Source organism: Piliocolobus tephrosceles, chromosome 10 (assembly GCF_002776525.5).
Source record: "Piliocolobus tephrosceles isolate RC106 chromosome 10, ASM277652v3, whole genome shotgun sequence".
Taxonomy (NCBI): Eukaryota; Metazoa; Chordata; class Mammalia; order Primates; family Cercopithecidae; genus Piliocolobus; species Piliocolobus tephrosceles.
This window is the reverse complement of record NC_045443.1, coordinates 117,511,906-117,530,048: the sequence shown is the minus strand read 5'-3', so window position 1 is coordinate 117,530,048 and position 18,143 is coordinate 117,511,906. Positions and strand designations below refer to the sequence as shown.

General features: G+C 40.8%; 1 protein-coding gene across 1 annotated transcript in view; it reads left to right on the top strand.

Moving 5' to 3' along the window:
- Window positions 1–18,143, top strand: part of CIT (citron rho-interacting serine/threonine kinase) — a 196,755-nt gene that overhangs the window by 41,674 nt on the left and 136,938 nt on the right. Inside the window, exons 6-9 of the mRNA XM_023204554.2 lie at window positions 2,095–2,237; window positions 3,431–3,524; window positions 10,586–10,789; window positions 12,700–12,853. Of these exons, the coding sequence (XP_023060322.1) occupies window positions 2,095–2,237; window positions 3,431–3,524; window positions 10,586–10,789; window positions 12,700–12,853 (595 nt within the window). The remainder of the gene's footprint in view (window positions 1–2,094; window positions 2,238–3,430; window positions 3,525–10,585; window positions 10,790–12,699; window positions 12,854–18,143) is intronic.

Below are 18,143 nucleotides of genomic sequence, written 5' to 3'. Positions count from 1 at the left end.
TATATATATATATATATTTTAAGACGGAGTCTCACTCTGTCGCCAGGCTGGATTGCAGTGGTGTGATCTCAGCTCACTGCAACCTCTGCCTCCTGGGTTCAAGCGACTCTCCTGCCTCAGCCTCCCGAGTAGCTGGGACTACAGGCATGCACCACCATGCCCAGCTAATTTTTCTATTTTTAGTGAAGACGGGGTTTCACCATGTTGGGCAGGGTGGTCTCGGTCTCTTGACCTCGTAATCTGCCTGCCTTGGCCTCCCAAAGTGCTGGGATTACAGGCATGAGCCACTGTGCCCAGCCCATAAATCAAAATTTTTTCAGCAATTGTTGTGCAAATGGAACCTTACTCTTCAAATGCAATTGTCCGGTGTCTGGCTTAATGTCTGCTGTTGTCAGACACCATGTGAATGGAGTAGACTCCCAGGTTATAAGGAGCCCTTGGGGAGGATGCGCGAGTCACTGGCTTCTCCAGGGGTCTCTGGTTTGGGGTTGCCTTGGTGCTGGACACACTTGCTGGAGATTTTACTGGACCAGCCTGAGGCCTTTGGGGCTCTGTGCAGATGCTCTACTTCTGACTTGTCTAGAGCTTTCTTCTAATTCTGGACTAAAAGCAAGCAGGAGTTTGGAGGATGATGGTGAGAATTCACATCCCCGAGTTGGCTTTTGGAATGCAGTAGTTTGTGAGATTTAGTGTTTTTTTAAGAAGTATATTCAGATCTTGCCTTTTCCCAGAAAGCATATGAGACAACTTCCAAGACATTTATAGCATGGCTAATAAAATGGGAAATCAGGGCGAAGGACAGGAGAACTCAATAAGGGTTAACATGGCTACGGCGATTGTCTAAACGGGTTCTTTTTGCTGGCCAGAGCAGAAAGGATCATGCAGTAAAGTAGGGGGGAAGGATGGGAATTGAATGGTAGGTGAAGACTTCATGTTGGTGCCAGGCACTGTGCCAGGCCCTCAGAGGACCTTGTCTTACTTAATCCTCACACAGTGCTGCAAGGGGATTAGTCTTACCCCTGTTTTGGAGAGGATGAAACTGAAAGGCTCTCTTGCTCTTCACCTCTCTGGTGAAGTCACCAGCAGGAGGCTGAAGCCACCCAGGCTAACTGACCTTATAGCCACCTGGGGACTCAGGAATATCACAACTGTTTATCATCAAAAGGAGAAAGGATTTCAGTTCCTTGGGGTAGAGGAGTTTCCTTTTGCTAATCAAATATTTTACTTGAGGCTTAATATTCTTCTTCAAGATTTTTTTCCTGTGTATGTACAAACATATGTGATAATTCCTTATTTATTACAAAAAAGGGGTTGTACTTTATTCTTTATAGGATTTCACTTCATATTGTCATGGACAATTTTCCATGGCAGTATGAATAAATGGAATCCATTTGTTTTTAATATCTTCGTCTTATCCCATTGTTTACATATGTCATATTTTAGCCTGTCTTTGATGGATAGCTGAATGATTTCCATGGCCTTTTCTCCTGTTACAAACAATACTGCAAAGAATCTATTTATCTTTCTATTTATCTGCAAACTATTGTAAGTACCTGTAAAGTAAATTGTTAGAAGTGGAATTACTAGGTCAAAGGGGATATTTTCACATTTAAATTTTGAATAGAGGCTGTCAGTTGCCTTCCACACTGACTATAAAAGGAAAAGATTGTATCACATTTATTGCAAGCGTTCTGAATTCTGCTGGGTGCTGAGGGGAATACAGAAAGGATATAAGAGAGTGGTTGCCCTCTAGGAATATCCGTCTACACTGTACCTAATCCTAGGGAATGTCTGGGGTGTCAACTTGTGGGTGGGGAAGTGGGTGGATTTAATTCAACTTTTCAAGCTTGCCTTGCAAACACTGTGCATGGTGTCTGGGACTAGTCTTTCATTATATTGATTCCCCTGGGTAACAGATGTAATTTTCTTAGGGCAGGGACTTCATCCTACGTGACTTACAGTATGCCTTACACATCTTCTTTGTTTTGTGGAGACCTTGTTATTGTAACACGTCAGGTGATATTTGAGGATCTAATTGAGGCATTCCCTATTTTTGGGTGTGTGAATAATTAATAACTTTGGCATTCTATACAGGTCATGGAATATCAGCCTGGAGGGGACTTGCTGTCACTTTTGAATAGATATGAAGACCAGTTAGATGAAAATCTGATTCAGTTTTACCTAGCTGAACTGATTTTGGCTGTTCACAGTGTTCATCAGATGGGATATGTGCATCGGTAAGTGAGACTCTGGTAGCATTTTTATGCTGAGGATTTTTCTGTGTTGCATAAGAGTTCCTGCATGGAAATGAGTGGATGAATGATTTCAGGATCAAGATAACGCTCCATCCAATTTTTAGCCAGTCTACCAATAACTGGCTGAAAGCAGACTTTCCAAAATGGAGGACATTTCAGCTTGCCCATCCAGCAGTGCAATAGATCTAGAATTGTAATGTGCTCAGGTTTGCTAGTAAGATCTGGTAATGTAGCTAAGTAAGACTGGGAACTCTTGCATGGGTTATTTGGATTATATGATAGAAGAACTGAATTTGGTTTGCAGAAGGAAATGTCATACCACACAGTAGTGTAAGACCATAGAGCTGTACTTCTGTAACTCTGCACTTTAGAATTTACAAATTTTTTTTTTTTTTTTTTTTTTGAGATGAACTCTAGCTCTGTTGCCAGGCTGGAGTGCAATGGCGCCATCTCGGCTCACTGCAACCTCTGCCTCCTGGGTTCAAGTGATTCTTCTGTGTCAGCCTCCCAAGTAGCTGGGATTACAGGCACATGCTGCCACGCCCAGCTAATTTTTGTATTTTTAGTAGAGACAGGGTTTCACCATGTTGGTCAGGATGGTCTCAATCACCTGACCTCGTGATCCACCCACCTCGGCCTCCCAAAGTGCTGGGATTAGAGGCATGAGCCACCGTGCCTAGTTTACAGAATCTTCAGTTGATAAGTGGTTCTTCATGTCTTCACTCATCTGATGTTTTGTGCATATCTGAGAATGTTGTGGGAATACAATGATTGTTAGGCCAGGAATCACAAAATCTGAGATAGAGTCTCAGCTTTTCCATTGGCTAGCTACCTGACCTTGGGAAAATTTCATGGCTCCTTTTGGCCTTAGTTTTCCTAATGTAAAATGTGTGTCTCTAGGAGAAATAATCCATTGAATAATATGTGTTTCATTTCTCTTTTCTTTCCCTCCTGTTCTTCCTCTTCCCCTCCCTCCCTCCCACCCTCTCTCTCTCCTTGCCTTTTGGTTAACTTTGTTTCGCAAAATGTATGCTAATCGTTTATGTCCGTCAATAGAGGAGGTCTATATAGCAGAATACATAAACAAAGATTTTTGGCTCAATTGAAATTCTAGGTTAGCAGTTGCTTGCTGATTGGGATGGAGGAGGCAATTCATGGTCCTGATTTTCTTACAGAGACATCAAGCCCGAGAACATTCTCATTGACCGCACAGGACACATCAAGCTGGTGGATTTTGGATCCGCTGCGAAAATGAATTCAAACAAGATGGTAACAAAAATAATAATAATAATAAGATAGCTTAATAGAGTTAATACTAAAAAGTATTCTTGGTCCTCCTAAGTTTGGGAAGTGTTGGGATAAAATGGTGAACAACGTTCACCTTTGGCAGTGTATGGGGGTCAGAATGGGGACACAGAACTATTTCCCAGATGATGGCACCTTTTCATTTATAGTGCCTGTTAATACCCTACAGGACATTTTTAGGAGCATTCTTATAGTTTGGTTAGAAATAAAGGAAAATGCTTATTTTGTTTCTCCCTTCATTTTCCTTGCCTGTTACAGACTGTCTTCTGTTATGTTATCTTTTTTACTTTAAAATATTTTGATGAAACGGAAACTCCTGTATGTCAAATCCTCTATTTCCTATGCAGCAAAATTGAAATTAATCACTGGAGTATTTGAACCAAATATCCTCAAGTGTTAAGAACCAAGTGCTCAAAATGTCATTTTTAAGTCTTGGATCTTTGGTAGAAATTGCGCTCTATTCCACATGCTAAGTAGGACAGCAGGAGGGTAGCTACTGAGATCAAGAGCGAGAATACTTTAGGAAAAAGATGACAAAGTAAAAAAAGATTAGAGTTTAAAAATCTTCTAATAAAGTTGGTAGGTACTAAAATATGAATTTTGAAGTCAACTCTGCAAAAAAGGATAGGTCTAAGAGAAAATCGACTTAGGTTTTAAGACTGATTTTACAACTGAACCACTTGGTGACCTAGACAAATCCTTGGAAACTTGATCTTTTATACTTTCTCTACAAAAAACTGATGCTAGTTAAAATGCACAATTTAAGAGGTTAGAGAAGCTGCTCTTCAAAATGCCCCTCAAGTCTGAGAGTTAAATCCTTTATATAAAGGGCAATATGTAAAATTTTCTTTTTTTCTTAAACTGCTTTCAGAAAGGTGGATATTATTAGGTTGATGTTAAGAAAAGGCTTGGAGTTGCATGAACTTTTTGCTCTCTAGCATGTGGCCTGTGTGTTCTGCAGACCTGAGACCTACTTGAGAGAATTTTCTTGGTGTTCAGGCTCTTGGAAAAATAAGTTCCCCATGTTGTCCAATGTCAGAGTTTCTCAACCTCAGCACTATTCTTTATTTCAGGTTATTTTCTTGTAATCTGTTCACTTGATCATTACATTAAAAATTAGATTATATTGCTATAACTACAAAGCATTTTATGTTTTAAAAATTATGTACAATTTAGAAACAGGCATGAAAACTTAGGTATTAATCTTAGTGGAATAAAACACAGAAAAAAAGTTAAAATAATGCAAAGTTTTATCACTTAGTATTAAAAAATTTATATGGGCCGGTACAGTGCCTCACACCTGTAATCCCAGCACGTTGGGAGGTCGAGGCGGGAGGATTACTTGAGTTTGAGACCAGCCTGGGCAACAAAATGAGACCTAGTTTCTACAAAAAATTAAAAAATTAGCCAGACGTGGTGGTACGTGCTTGTGGCCCCAGCCACATAGGAGGCCAAGACAGGAGGATCACTGGAGCCCACGAGGTTGAGGCTGCAACGAGCCATGTTTGCACCGCTGCATTCCAGCCTGGGTGACAGAACAAGACCCTGTCTTAAAACAAATTTATATGCTGCATTCGTGAAATTAAAAAAAATCATGAATTTAGAAATAAATTGAAGCATAGGTACATTGACAATGTAACCTCAGCACTACTGACATTTTGATCTGAATAATTCTTTGTTGTGGGGGCTGCCCTGTATAAGATATTTAGCTGCCTCCCTGACCCCTTCCTCCTAGATGCCATTAGCACCCTCTCCTCCAGTTGAGTTAACCAAAAATGTCTCTAGACATTGCCAGATGTGCCTGGGATGGGATGATTGGGGGAAGTGGGATTTGAGAACCCTTAGTTGATCATGCCTGCAGTAGGTTGAGAAGCATCAGAAAGCTAATTAATTAGACAGAAATATGCGTTTGCAGTAAGAAAACCTGCTCAGAAAACTAATCAAGATCCAAAGTTACTGCTTGGTAAATAAATAGGAATTAAGAATAAGACCCTATCTCTGTGTCTGGGGTCATTCTCTTCAGAGCTTTTGATGGAGAGACAGGGTTCCCAGTTTGTATTTTTCAGTGCTTCAAACTGCGCTTTTCAGTTATAATTGTAACAACCTTCACTCCAGGTAGGGAGCCTCCCAGGTTTATTTGCAACAAAGGCTCAATCTCTGATTATTTTGGTCAAGGAGACATGACACTCAATACCACACACTTGAGAATATTGCCTCTCTTTTTCCCCTTGTGCTTTTAGGGTTGGAACGTGACAAGCAGATAAAAAGGAATTTTTTGCATTAAGTACAAAGTCCCTTTTGTTATAGAAGAGCAATAATCTGCACAGTAGATCAAGTCAAGTGTGGATATAAAAATTATAATTTTTGGGGGGATATTTTTAATAGTGGTATTGGGTTAAACATATTTCCTTTAAATGAAATGTCTGTAGGCCTAAAGTAGGTTCTAAATGTTACCTGTACTCATAGTATACCGTATAAAATATAATCCACATTTACTGAAACTACCATATATTACTTACCCCAAATCAATCAGTCCCTTCCCTATTACCCCCACATATTATCTTCGTATTTTGGATACCTGTGAATCTTAGATCTGTTCGGTTTTCCATTATCCATTGTCTTATTTCAAGCTTCTCATTCAGAACGTTGCTTTGGAGTATTTTCTGTTAGTAAACACAGGGCCTAGTGACTGTAGGACATGCTGTGTGACTTAGGTCACCCACTTCTCTTTATTAGAATCTCAAAGAATGGTGAACAGCTGAGTTCCAATCTATCTCATTTGGCTATCATGAAAATGGTCGTAAGGAGATTGTAGATAAACCACATTATATAGCATGGTAAGTGATAACCCCATTTAGCACTTGCAACCCCAGAAGAGATAGCCCTTTTTAGATTTAAGTAGGAGTGAAAAGCGTTATTTTCCACAAGCGGAATAACGTAGTGAGAACTCCTTTTCCCCCTGCTTCTGCAGGTATATGCCCTAGGCAGCTTGATGGGTAAAGCTAGGTTTAAATAGTTTTATGTTTAAGCATTTCTTTTTTTTTTTTTTTTCGTTTTTGAGACAGAGTCTTGCTCTGTCCCCCAGGCTGGAGTGCAGTGGGCGATCTTGGCTCACTGCAACCTCCGCCTCCTGGGTTCAAGCGATGCTCCTGTCTCAGCTCCCTGAGTAGCTGGGATTACAGGTGCCTGCCACCATGCCTGGCTAATTTTTGTATTTTTAGTAGAGATGGGGTTTCACCATGTTGAAGCATTTTATGGAAAGGAGTTAGGAGGAGGAAGACACTGGTTTTCTTTCGCCCTCATCTGCTTTTTGTTAGTAAAAGAATCTGCTAAGGTCACTCTTTTCCTTCTCCCTCCCTCTCTCCCTCTTTCAGTTCTCCCCCGCTTTCGTTCCTTCCTTCCTTTCTTTTCCTTCTCCCCCTTTCTCCCAAAATATGGCAGATTCTTCTAGTCATTCTCATATAGTCTTCTGAACTTGTTTATTTTCTTCCCTGTCAATACAGTAAAAATTAACTAAATTGGCAAGGCACGGTGGCTCATGCCTGTAATCCCAGCGCTTTGGGAGGCTGAGGCAAGCGGATCACCTGAGGTCAGGAGTTTGAGACCAGCCTGGCCAATGTGGTGAAACCCTGTCTCTACTAAAAAAAAAATACAAAAATTAGCTGGATGTGCACGCCTGTAGTCCCAGCTATTCAGCAGGCTGAGTCAGGACAATTGCTTGAATCCGGTGGGGGTGGAGGTTGCAGTGAGCTGAGATTGCACTTGCACTTCAGCCTGGGTGACAGAGCAACACTCTGTCTAAAAAAAAGTTAACTAAGTTAAGTAGTACCTGGGCCCTATCAGATAGTGTCCTCCTGCAGGCAGGCTGGGCCCCTACTATAGGTTCACTTTTAACATATCACTCAGATTAGCTGACTGAATTGCTACCAGAGGAGAGTGAAAGCATATTGCAAAATCATAATCAGGACATGTGAGATTACATGTTGAACAGGTTTAATGTGCTTGGGTGTCAGTGACTAATGGGAACTCAGCAGTCATTAATTGTCATTGAAAACCTTTGTTAATTACTATTACACACTTAGAGATTTGTTAATTAACAAAGAGTAATGCCTTTGCTAATCACTATTATGCACTTAAAGAGTAAGCCAGTGGATGTTTTTCCCTTCATAGCTTTCTAGTACAAATTAATAAAATGTAGAAAATTAGAAAATGATTGTGCATAAATGTGTATAATCATGTATCTGTTAGGGGGCAAAAATTCGTTGGGGAATTATCTTTCTTTGATAAGTCTCATTAGTTTGAAAATGAGGCATTGGCAATTCATACTGTTTGGCTGGGTTGTCCTGAGAAACATGCCCCAGTCAATTCTGTTTTTGCAATTCTTTGGTTGTGAACAAGTGACTGTGCCCTGTGAGCTGCAAATAAGGAGAACTGAATATTCCTGAACAGTCTGTGGCAATAAAACAAAATCCAATAAGTGCAAATGGTATGTATTGGACAGTTGCGTAGTTAGGTCCTGCAAGGTCATTAGACATAAAGGATAAGTATTTAATCAACAATATAGTGGCATTTTCATTATCTAGTCAAATAAAGATGTTACAGTTTTCCTTCTCTTGTTTTGTTATTTAAAAAGTATCTATTGCGGCTAGGCTCCATGGCTCACACCTGTAATCCCAGCACTTTGGGAGGCCAAGATGGCTGGATCACGAGGTCAAGAGATCGAGACCATCCTGGTCAAACATGGTGAAACCCCATCTCTACTAAAAATACAAAAATTATCTGGGTGTGGTGGCACGCACCTATAGTCCCAGCTACTTGAGAGGCTGAGGCAAGAGAATTGCTTGAACCTGGGAGGCGGAGGTTGCAGTGAGCTGAGATCGCGCCATTGCACTCTAGCCTGGCGACAGAGAGACTCCATCTCAAAAAAAAAAAAAAAAAATCTGTTGCTTATTGTCAGTGCATTTTAACGAAAACCCTTTAGTTTAATCCTAATCCTGTGCTGAGCTCTTTAGCATTTACATACATATTAAAAAAACAGAATCAGCCCAGATTCCCCAACATATTAAGGCTTCTCCTTGACTTAAACTACTTTCAGTTCTTCAAGCTTAAGTTACCCTGTGGTTTTGTCTTAGACCAAATATTTTCCCCTTTGTCTCCCCTTCTGTTCATCAAGCCAAACCTGCTTGTAAGTTTCTTGGATGGTGTGACCATCTGGCTTTCTTGAAGGGGCATTTATAGTGGAAATTTTATTGCCCAAAGCAGTGGACAATCCATGTCAGGAATGGTTGTATCACACTGCTGTCTGAGTTTAGGGCTTGGAAGAACCTATATCAGAATGTGGGCCTGAGGGAAGGGGTGAGAAGAGAGGAGAGGGAAGAATAGGTCTGTTTCATATAATGAGAAAATCTCATGGTTGAGGAGTGGACGAGATTCAAGTTACAGGCTGGAAGAGCTTTATCCAGAATCAGCCCTGGGGAGAAGAGACCTCATCATGTCCTCATTAAACATTCACTTTCCTCTCCACACCCGGTTAAAGCAAAGCAAATTTACTTTCTTGGTGTAAAGCCCAGCCTTCAAGGTATGTGGCCTTACTCACAAAATCTCTTGGCTCACTCAGGGGCACTTACCATTGTTTAATGAGGAAAAAGTTCTTTTGTACCATATAACTGCTGACCTGAGAAAAGCCCATTATGATATAGAGTTATAAGACAGCTGGTCAACACACTATATAACTAAAATCAGGGCCTCTCTGTTTTGATGGGGAGAAAAGTTAGAGAAAGAATCTCTAGACTTCAAATTTCATGACTCAGTAAAATGTCAAAATAATTTTGAAGACCAAAGGGGTTGCCAGCTTACTAAGCTGCCTAGACAGGGGTGGGTATGAGGGGAAGAAAATCTACTTCTTTCATCAACAGCATATCAAGAAACAAAGGACATTTAAACACTAAAAAAGTCAGAAGGACAAAGTCTCAGAAAAAAAGGTCGGTCCTTTAAATGGATTACATTTAGCTTTATAAAATGCCCTCCTGTGTTGTCCTAACCTTTCTTTGCCAAGGTCAAGTGCTTGGGTGCCATTGAATTATAAGCCCCTGGGTTCTGAACAGTGGGGGAGGGAATCACAGGAACAAGGGTTAGGGGTGAGGAAAAGGAACTCATTAACCTTGGGCCCTGGGTGGAAGTTAATTATCATGTCTTGCTCTGTGGGTGGGTTGAAGTAGGAACATTAATTCCAAAGGCAGTTTTCCAAATTTTTGAACTTGAGATTTATAATATTATATTGCTAGTTAGCCACCAGTTTTGTTTTGTTTTGTTTTGTTTTGTTTTCTTTAACAGTCTCGTTGTCACCCAGGCTGGAGTGCAATGGCTCAATCTTGGCTCACTGCAACCTCCGCCTCCTGGGTTCAAGCGATTCTTGTGCCTCAGCCTCCCGAGTAGCTGGGAACCACAGGTTTGCACCACCACGCCTGGCTAATTTTTGTATTTTTAGTAGAGATGGAGCTTCACCATGTTGGCCATGTTGGTCTCGACCTCCTGGCCTCAAATGATCCACCCACCTTGGCCTCCCAAAGTGCTGGGATTACAGGCACGGGCCACTGTACCTGGCCAACCACCAGTTTTCTAGTAATGGTTAGGCTGATCTTTTAGATTCATTTTTAGAGTTCATTATCATTTTGCTGTTATCATAAGAGAAGTTCTATTATGTCAAAAACTTGTATTAGAAAAGACATCTTCCATTCCCAGTATATATCCAACTCTCATTCGTATCACCAAAGGGTGTATGTGTATCATCCACAACTCTTGCCCTTTTGCCCTTGGATTGCATTATATGCTTTGTGCTTTTTTTTTTTTTTTTAAATTAGTAAAGTGCTTGCATTTCCTGACAGTGTGCCACTTGACAGCAGGTTTCAGTGCCTGGGAGAATAGTAATCAGTGGCAAATCAGCTTGTGTCTGAAATGTGGCTGTTGGCAGTCTACTTGAGGATAATTGAAAGTTTGCTGTGTTCGTTTTATTGATGGGATTCTAGGTGAATGCCAAACTCCCAATTGGGACCCCGGATTACATGGCTCCTGAAGTGCTGACTGTGATGAATGCGGACGGAAAAGGCACCTACGGCCTGGACTGTGACTGGTGGTCAGTGGGCGTGATTGCCTATGAGATGATTTATGGGAGATCCCCCTTCGCAGAGGGAACCTCTGCCAGAACCTTCAATAACATCATGAATTTCCAGGTAAAGAGTTCTTAGAAGATTTCGAGGTCATATTGAGAAACGTTATTTAAAAATTGTGCGAATGAGGCTGAGCGCAGTGGCTCACACCTGTAATCCCAGCACTTTGGGAGGCCGAGGCGGGTGGATCACAAGGTCAGGAGGTGGAGACCATCATGGCTAACATGGTGAAACTCTGTCTCTACAAAAAAAATACAAAAAATTAGCCAGGTGTGGTGGCATGCACCTGTAGTCCCAGCTACTCGGGAGGCTGAGGCAGGAGAATGGCGTGAACCTGGGAGGCAGAGCTTGCAGTGAGCCAGGATCGCACCACTGCACTCCAGCCTGGGCAACAGAGCAAGACCCCATAAAAAAAAAAAAATTTGTGTGAGTGAATGTTGTTTAAAAATTGTGTGTGTGAATATTTTATAGGTATCGTGTGAATTAATGTTTATAGAATGTTAGATGTTATTTAAAAATTGTATGAATGAGGGTTTCAGCAGTGCTAGAAAATAATAATAGCAAATACTTATATAGCACTTAACTCTGTGCCAAAGGCTATTCTAAACATTTTATTAATTGTATTTCACGGAATCTCAGCTGCCAGTAATGATAAGACTACACCATTATTTTATGTACTGCTGAGAAAGAAAAACTGCTGCCAGTGAGTCTATGATACTTTTATTGATTATAAAATACATCTTGATTTCAGTGCTGGTAAGTGTGAATAACTGTGAGTCTTAGAATTGAGGAGATACAGTTTTAGTTAGTTAATCTTCAAGCAACCCTGTGAGGTAAGTATTATTATTTTCATTTATAAATGAGGAAACTAAAGCACTGAAGGTAAAGTAACTTGCCTAAAATAACATAGGCAGTCTGGCTCTGAAGTCCATGCTCTTGATTTTTCGATATACTCCTTCTTAGTACTAACTATTGAATATGGTATTAAAATTGAGGAAATGAATTAGAAATACAATTACATATAGATATGTGTTTTACTGTGTGTGTGTGTGTATATATATATATACATATATAGTAAAACTATTTTCTAATAACTGTACTTTCTACTACATTAAGCCTATTTATTTATTTATTTTTTTGAGATGGAGTCTCGCTCTGTTACCCAGGCTGGAGTGCAGTGGCACAATATCAGCTCACTGCAATCCCTGCCTCCTGGGTTCAAGTGATTCTCCTGCCTCAGCCTCCTGAGTAGCTGGGATTCCTAGGTTTTTGTATCTCACCCAGTTTTCATCTTTTGGGAATGCTTAATACATATTTTTATGTAAATACATTATTTGTTATTCTTGTGCCTCCTCTTGAGTGAAAATTTCTCCTTAGATGACTCTTGGAACTAATTTATTTCCTTCCCTTTAGCTCACTCACTCATTCAATCATTCAATAACAAGTGCATTATCATACCACGCACTGTTAGGTACCAGGTTTACAGGGATGAGCAGAAGAAGCAGGCCCTCTCTGCCTTCTTTATTTTTCATCACACTGAAATCACAGCACAATATGTAGGTGCAAAAGTAGAGTGCAGAGGGAACATTCAGAAAGGAATTATAGGATAGAAAAGGTAGCCAAGGAAAGCAGCGAGAACAGCATGATTTGTTCAGGGAGCTTTAAATAGCTCATCATTGTTGGACAGCAAAGAGAGAGATGGGGAGCGTGGCGAGATGAGATGGGAAGGGGAGCCGGGGTCAAGCCATGGAGGATGCTGAACCCCTACAAAGGAACTAAGCCTATTGATGTGAACAGGCCACTTATTTTGGGAACATGCCTTTGGTCCAAAGGGAAGAGGGCACGAAACTTCCTTCTCTAAAAAACAACAACAAAAAAAGAAACTTGCATATATGAGAAATACTTTCTTCACTTTGAGGCATGAGAAATGGAATCCCTGCTAAGGAAATAATTCTTTTGTTTTTTTGGAACAGCGGTTTTTGAAGTTTCCAGATGACCCCAAAGTGAGCAGTGACTTTCTTGATCTGATTCAAAGTTTGTTGTGTGGCCAGAAAGAGAGACTGAAGTTTGAAGGTCTTTGCTGCCATCCTTTCTTCTCTAAAATCGACTGGAATAACATTCGTAACTGTAAGTAGGGCTATTTTCCTTAATTTGGGATGTTGGGATTATGAAACACTCAAGAGAGATCTGAGATTATTATGGCCCAAAGAAGCTTCGGTAAATTATATAAATAAAGGCTGTAATTATCTACACGAGTAGTAAAGGCTAATGATACCGCCGTCTTTGAGTAATAATTCTGCTTTAAAATTGTTTGTGTAGAACTGGGTCATTTATCAAACTCCGTGTTTTTTTTTTTTTTTTCAAACTCCGTGTTTATGTGGCCTTTAGAATATTATCCCTCAGTAAGTTAGAGGCACAGATTGATGGAGTTTGAAGGTTGTCACTTGATTTGACACAATTTCTTCCAAAAAAGTGGATCTAGATATTTCATTCACATATCAGGAAAAAGACTCAGATTAGGCAACATGCCCAGGTTGTTCTGCTAATGGCTGAGTTTAAACAAAAACCGTAAACACCTCCCTGTGTTTATTCATTTGTTTCCCTCGATAATATTTGTCTTTGCTCACAAGCATGTAAAACCTATAATGTATATGCACAGTAGATTCATTCATACATCACTTTTTATAATCAGTTAGTGCAAACTGAATGAATTCATTAAAAACAAAGACTGGGTTTTATTATCAACAGAAACCACACAATGCTCTTTTTTCTTTTACCAGTTGGTGATCTTTTAAAAATCTTTTTAATTCTTGGATGTGTTGTTGATTGAATGTCTTCTAATAACTGGACCCAATGATCAGCATGGGTTAGAGCCAGTAGGAAAGCAGTTGTCCTGTTTGAGTATGTGTTTTGTTTTTGGTGATGGAGGGAGGTTGGGAAATGGAATCTGTTTCTAGGTGTCAAAACCAGGCTTCTGATTGGAGATGTGTTATAATTGCTTGCACCTTCAGCTAGGACATAGTATCGTAAAAATTCAATATTGTCCAATTGTAAGCCATTTTGATGGTTTCTCTAACCTGCTGAAATATTTAAGTACGTCGCATTTCCATAAATCTTTCTTGGCAAATGTTTTTATTATTCGGGTGGCCACATTGCTTTATTTTTCTAAATAAATAGACATCTCCCCCCAAATCTCCAAGGTTCAGACCTTTTAATCAGTAATATATTTTCAGGGCATTCTTCCTTTTATGCTTTTGGAAAGATCTGATAGACTTTCTTTTAGATGCTATTCAAGTACTTAATCTTTTCTTGTCTTGCCTTTTTATCTCTGTAATCTTCTTGAATAAGCACTTAATTTTTTTATTCATGAACTTTTTATTTTTTTTATTCATGAACTTGCTGATCATGCCTAAGAATATATCTCCACCTAAGTAAGTCAGTGAATGCCCTCCTATCTGTGTTGCATATGTTCCAAGACTCCCAGTGGGTGTGTGAAACTGATGATAGGACTGAAACCCAGTGACACTGTTATGTATAACACTGGGGGCCGGGCGCGGTCGCTTACGCCTGTAATCCCAGCACTTTGGGAGGCCGAGGTAGGCGGATCATCTGAGGCCAGGAGCTCGAGACTAGCCTAGCCAACATGGTGAAACCCTGTCTCTACTGAAAATACAAAAAGTAGCTGGGCATGGTGGCGCACGCCTGTGGTCCCAGCTACTCGGAGGCTGTGCATACATACCTGTGTTATATAAAGTTTAACTTATAAATTAGGCATAATGTATTTGACTCCCAGCTCCCAGTGTAGTGACTCTGAAGACTCACAAAATGTATTTGCTTTACAAAAATTTTTTTTTTGAGACGGAGTTTCACTCTTGCTGCCTAGGCTGGACTGCAGTGGTGTGATCTCAGCTCACTGCAACCTCTGCCTCCTGGGTTCAAGTGATTCTCCTGCCTCAGCCTCCCAAGTAGCTGGGATTATAGGCATATGCCACCACGCCTGGCTAATTTTCTATTTTTAGTAGAAACAGGGGTTCTCCATGTTGGTCAGGCTGGCCTTGAACTCCTGACCTCAGGTGATCCACCCGCATTGGCCTTCCAAAGTGCTGGGATTACAGGCGTGAGCCACCGCGCCCAGACCCCAATGTTAACTCTTACATTAACAGTGTCACTGTCAAACTAAGTGTTTGAAAAACTATTTTTCAAAAGTAATATTGGTACATTACTGCTAACTACACTTCAGACTTTTTTTGGATTTTACCAGTTCTCCCACTCATGTCCCGTTTCTGTTCCAGGAATCAATCCATGGTACCATATTGCAGTTAGGGTATTTATATTTGATGGGACTACTCCTAGTTTAGATACTTAGTGTAGCTCATTCAGCAGGTGGGATCTTCGTGCCCACTGAGGATTGGTAGTGCATTTTCCTGGTGGTTTTATGGAGTTTCCAACTATGCAGAGAGGCATGGTATTTTTTTTTTTTTTTTTTTTTTTTGTTGAGACGGAGTCTCGCTCTACCGCCCAGGCTGGAGTGCAGTGGCCGGATCTCAGCTCACTGCAAGCTCCGCCTCCCGGGTTCACGCCATTCTCCTGCCTCAGCCTCCGGAGTAGCTGGGACTACAGGCGCCCGCCACCTCGCCCGGCTAGTTTTTTGTATTTTTTAGTAGAGATGGGGTTTCACCGTGTTAGCCAGGATGGTCTTGATCTCCTGACCTCGTGATCCGCCCGTCTCGGCCTCCCAAAGTGCTGGGATTACAGGGTTGAGCCACCGCGCCCGGCCGAGGCATGGTATTAACTTCTCCTATAGAGAAGTATAAATTTGTCTCCTAGCAAATTTTCCTGTTTTTCACCAACCTCTGATCCCTGTGTTACTTGCAATCGACTCAGAGATTTGTGATTGAAAACATTGCTTGACTCCATGCTCTTTAAGCTATTTTCTAACTAGGTAACTGTAACATAAATTATGCTTTTATCTAGTATGGTTTTTCGTAAACACATGTTGAGTGATTTTCATCAACCAAAATACTTTGAATCATTAAGTGTCCCAAGTTCACAGTTGCTGCTTAAATGCCTGGTGGTTCCAGGCTGTTGAATATTTCCGCCTTTTGCAGTAAGAGATTGTCCCTTGTTAAAAGCAACATTAGCCTTTGTGCGGTTTCACCCCCAATTCTTCTTTTTCTTGTTGTAACCAATGAAAGGAAATACTGCTTAACACAGCAGGTAATAATCTTCTAAAACTCATTATCTCAAGAGGTGGTCTCGGCAGGATATATAAATGTAATTTAAGAAAGGTCTTGGCAAATTTATGAATGACAGAACTGGGAGTGGCTACCGAGAGAAACTAGGATGTGCCTTTGTATTGACACTGAGGTCAGGTGTAGCTTCTGTATCCTCCTGGGTCCTGCCCCTTGGGGTTGCTGCAGGCAGCACCCCGTGAACCAGGCATCTGACCCAGTTCCAGGATACTTATTCTTCCAGCAAGTCGAACACTCTGTGATGAGTGACTGCTACGCTCATGGGTCACCAGGCTCTCATTATTCTGTTTCATTTCCAGCCTCCCACAAGATTGGTTTTTTTCAGCTGCTTATTTATTATTATCATTATTTCAAGGCTGCTTTCCAAGTTTCAGTGGGGGGTTTCCTAAGCGTACCAGCTGCCCTGGCTGTGCCGTTCCAGCGATGTTTCAGATGCTGGGCCGGATTCTGGCTATAACCAGCCTGATCTTTCTGGGCTTCAGGAAAGCTGAAGCCAATCAGAACTCCTCTTTCTTCCCTTTGGGATTATACCTACCTTGCCTGGCATCGTGTACCTGCTCCCATCCATGGGAAAGTTTTGCTGTCTTCTGTCAACGTCTTTTGAAATATCTTCCCCCAAGGCATCGCGACGTCGACGGAACCAGCACACTTGTACCTTTTATCCAAGACTGCCATATCTCAACAGTGAGAAACGCATAATGCAAGTGGTGATCATGGATTATTTCCTAGCACATTTATGGCTAACGTGCTAGAGAACTCAGATGGTCTGTTGCGTCTGACATGGGCTTTTTCTCTTGAGTTGTCTTTCTTTTGCTATTCTCAGAAAGACAGAAATGATCCTGATTTTTCAGGTCCTCAGCATTTGTTAGCAGAAAATACATTTTGTTTCCATCCGGCAGTGACTCAGTGGTGGTCCCATGCTGATGAAACGCTGAGATAGTCTTCTTCCAAATAGATATCGTTTTGATTGTTGCTGCTTATTTGCTAACTGGCCCTGAATGGTGCAAGTGAAACCTCAAGTGTATAATATGGTTGCTTAGTAATCCTGAGGGAAGACAGTCTTTGGTTTAGGGGAGAGGGATTCTGTGCCAACTTAGCTTCAGGTGAAATTCTTTTTTAAAAAAATATATATATTTTTATTACACTTTAAGTTCTAGGGTACACGTGCACAATGTGCAGGTTTGTTACGTATGTATACATGTGCCATGTTGGTGTGCTGCACCCATTAACTCGTCATTTACATTAGGTATATCTCCTAATGCTATCCCTCCCCCTACCCTACAACAGGCCCTGGTATGTGATGTTCCCCTTCCTGTGTCCAAGTGTTCTCATTGTTCAATTCCCACCTATGAGTGAGAACATGGCGGTGTTTGGTTTTTGTCCTTGTGATAGTTTGCTGAGAATGATGGTTTCCAGCTTCATCCATGTCTCTGCAAAGTACATGAACTCATCCTTTTTTATGGCAGCATAGTATTCCATGGTGTATGTGTGCCACATTTTCTTAATCCAGTCTATCATTGTTGGACATTTGGGTTGGTTCCAAGTCTTTGCTATTGTGAATAGTGCCGCAATAAACATACGTGTGCATGTGTCTTTACAGCGGCTTGATTTATAATCCTTTGGGTATATATCCAGTAATGGGATGGCTGGGTCAAATGGTATTTCTAGTTCTAGATCCCTGAGGAATCGCCACACTGTTTTCCACAATGGTTGAACTAGTTTACAGTCCCACCAACAGTGTAAAAGCATTCCTATTTCTCCACATCCTCTCCAGCACCTGTTGTTTCCTGACTTTTTAATGATTGCTATTCTAACTGGTGTGAGATGATATTTCATTGTGGTTTTGAGTTGCATTTCTCTGATGGCCAGTGATGATGAGCATTTTTTCATGTGTCTGTTGGCTGCATAAATGCCTTTTTTTTGAGAAGTGTCTGTTCATATCTTTTGCCCACTAAACAGTATTGCCGACCATCCTAAAGTACTAGAAAAAAAAAAACCCAAGGAGCTACATGGTGCTTAATTCTACACACAGAAATTTGTAAGAATTTCACCTGAAGCTGTTACAGATTTTTATATGTGGAATTAAGCACTATGTAGCTCCTTGGGTTTTTTTTTTTCTAGTCCTTTAGTATGGTCGGCAATATTGTTTAGGGAGTACGTATTCT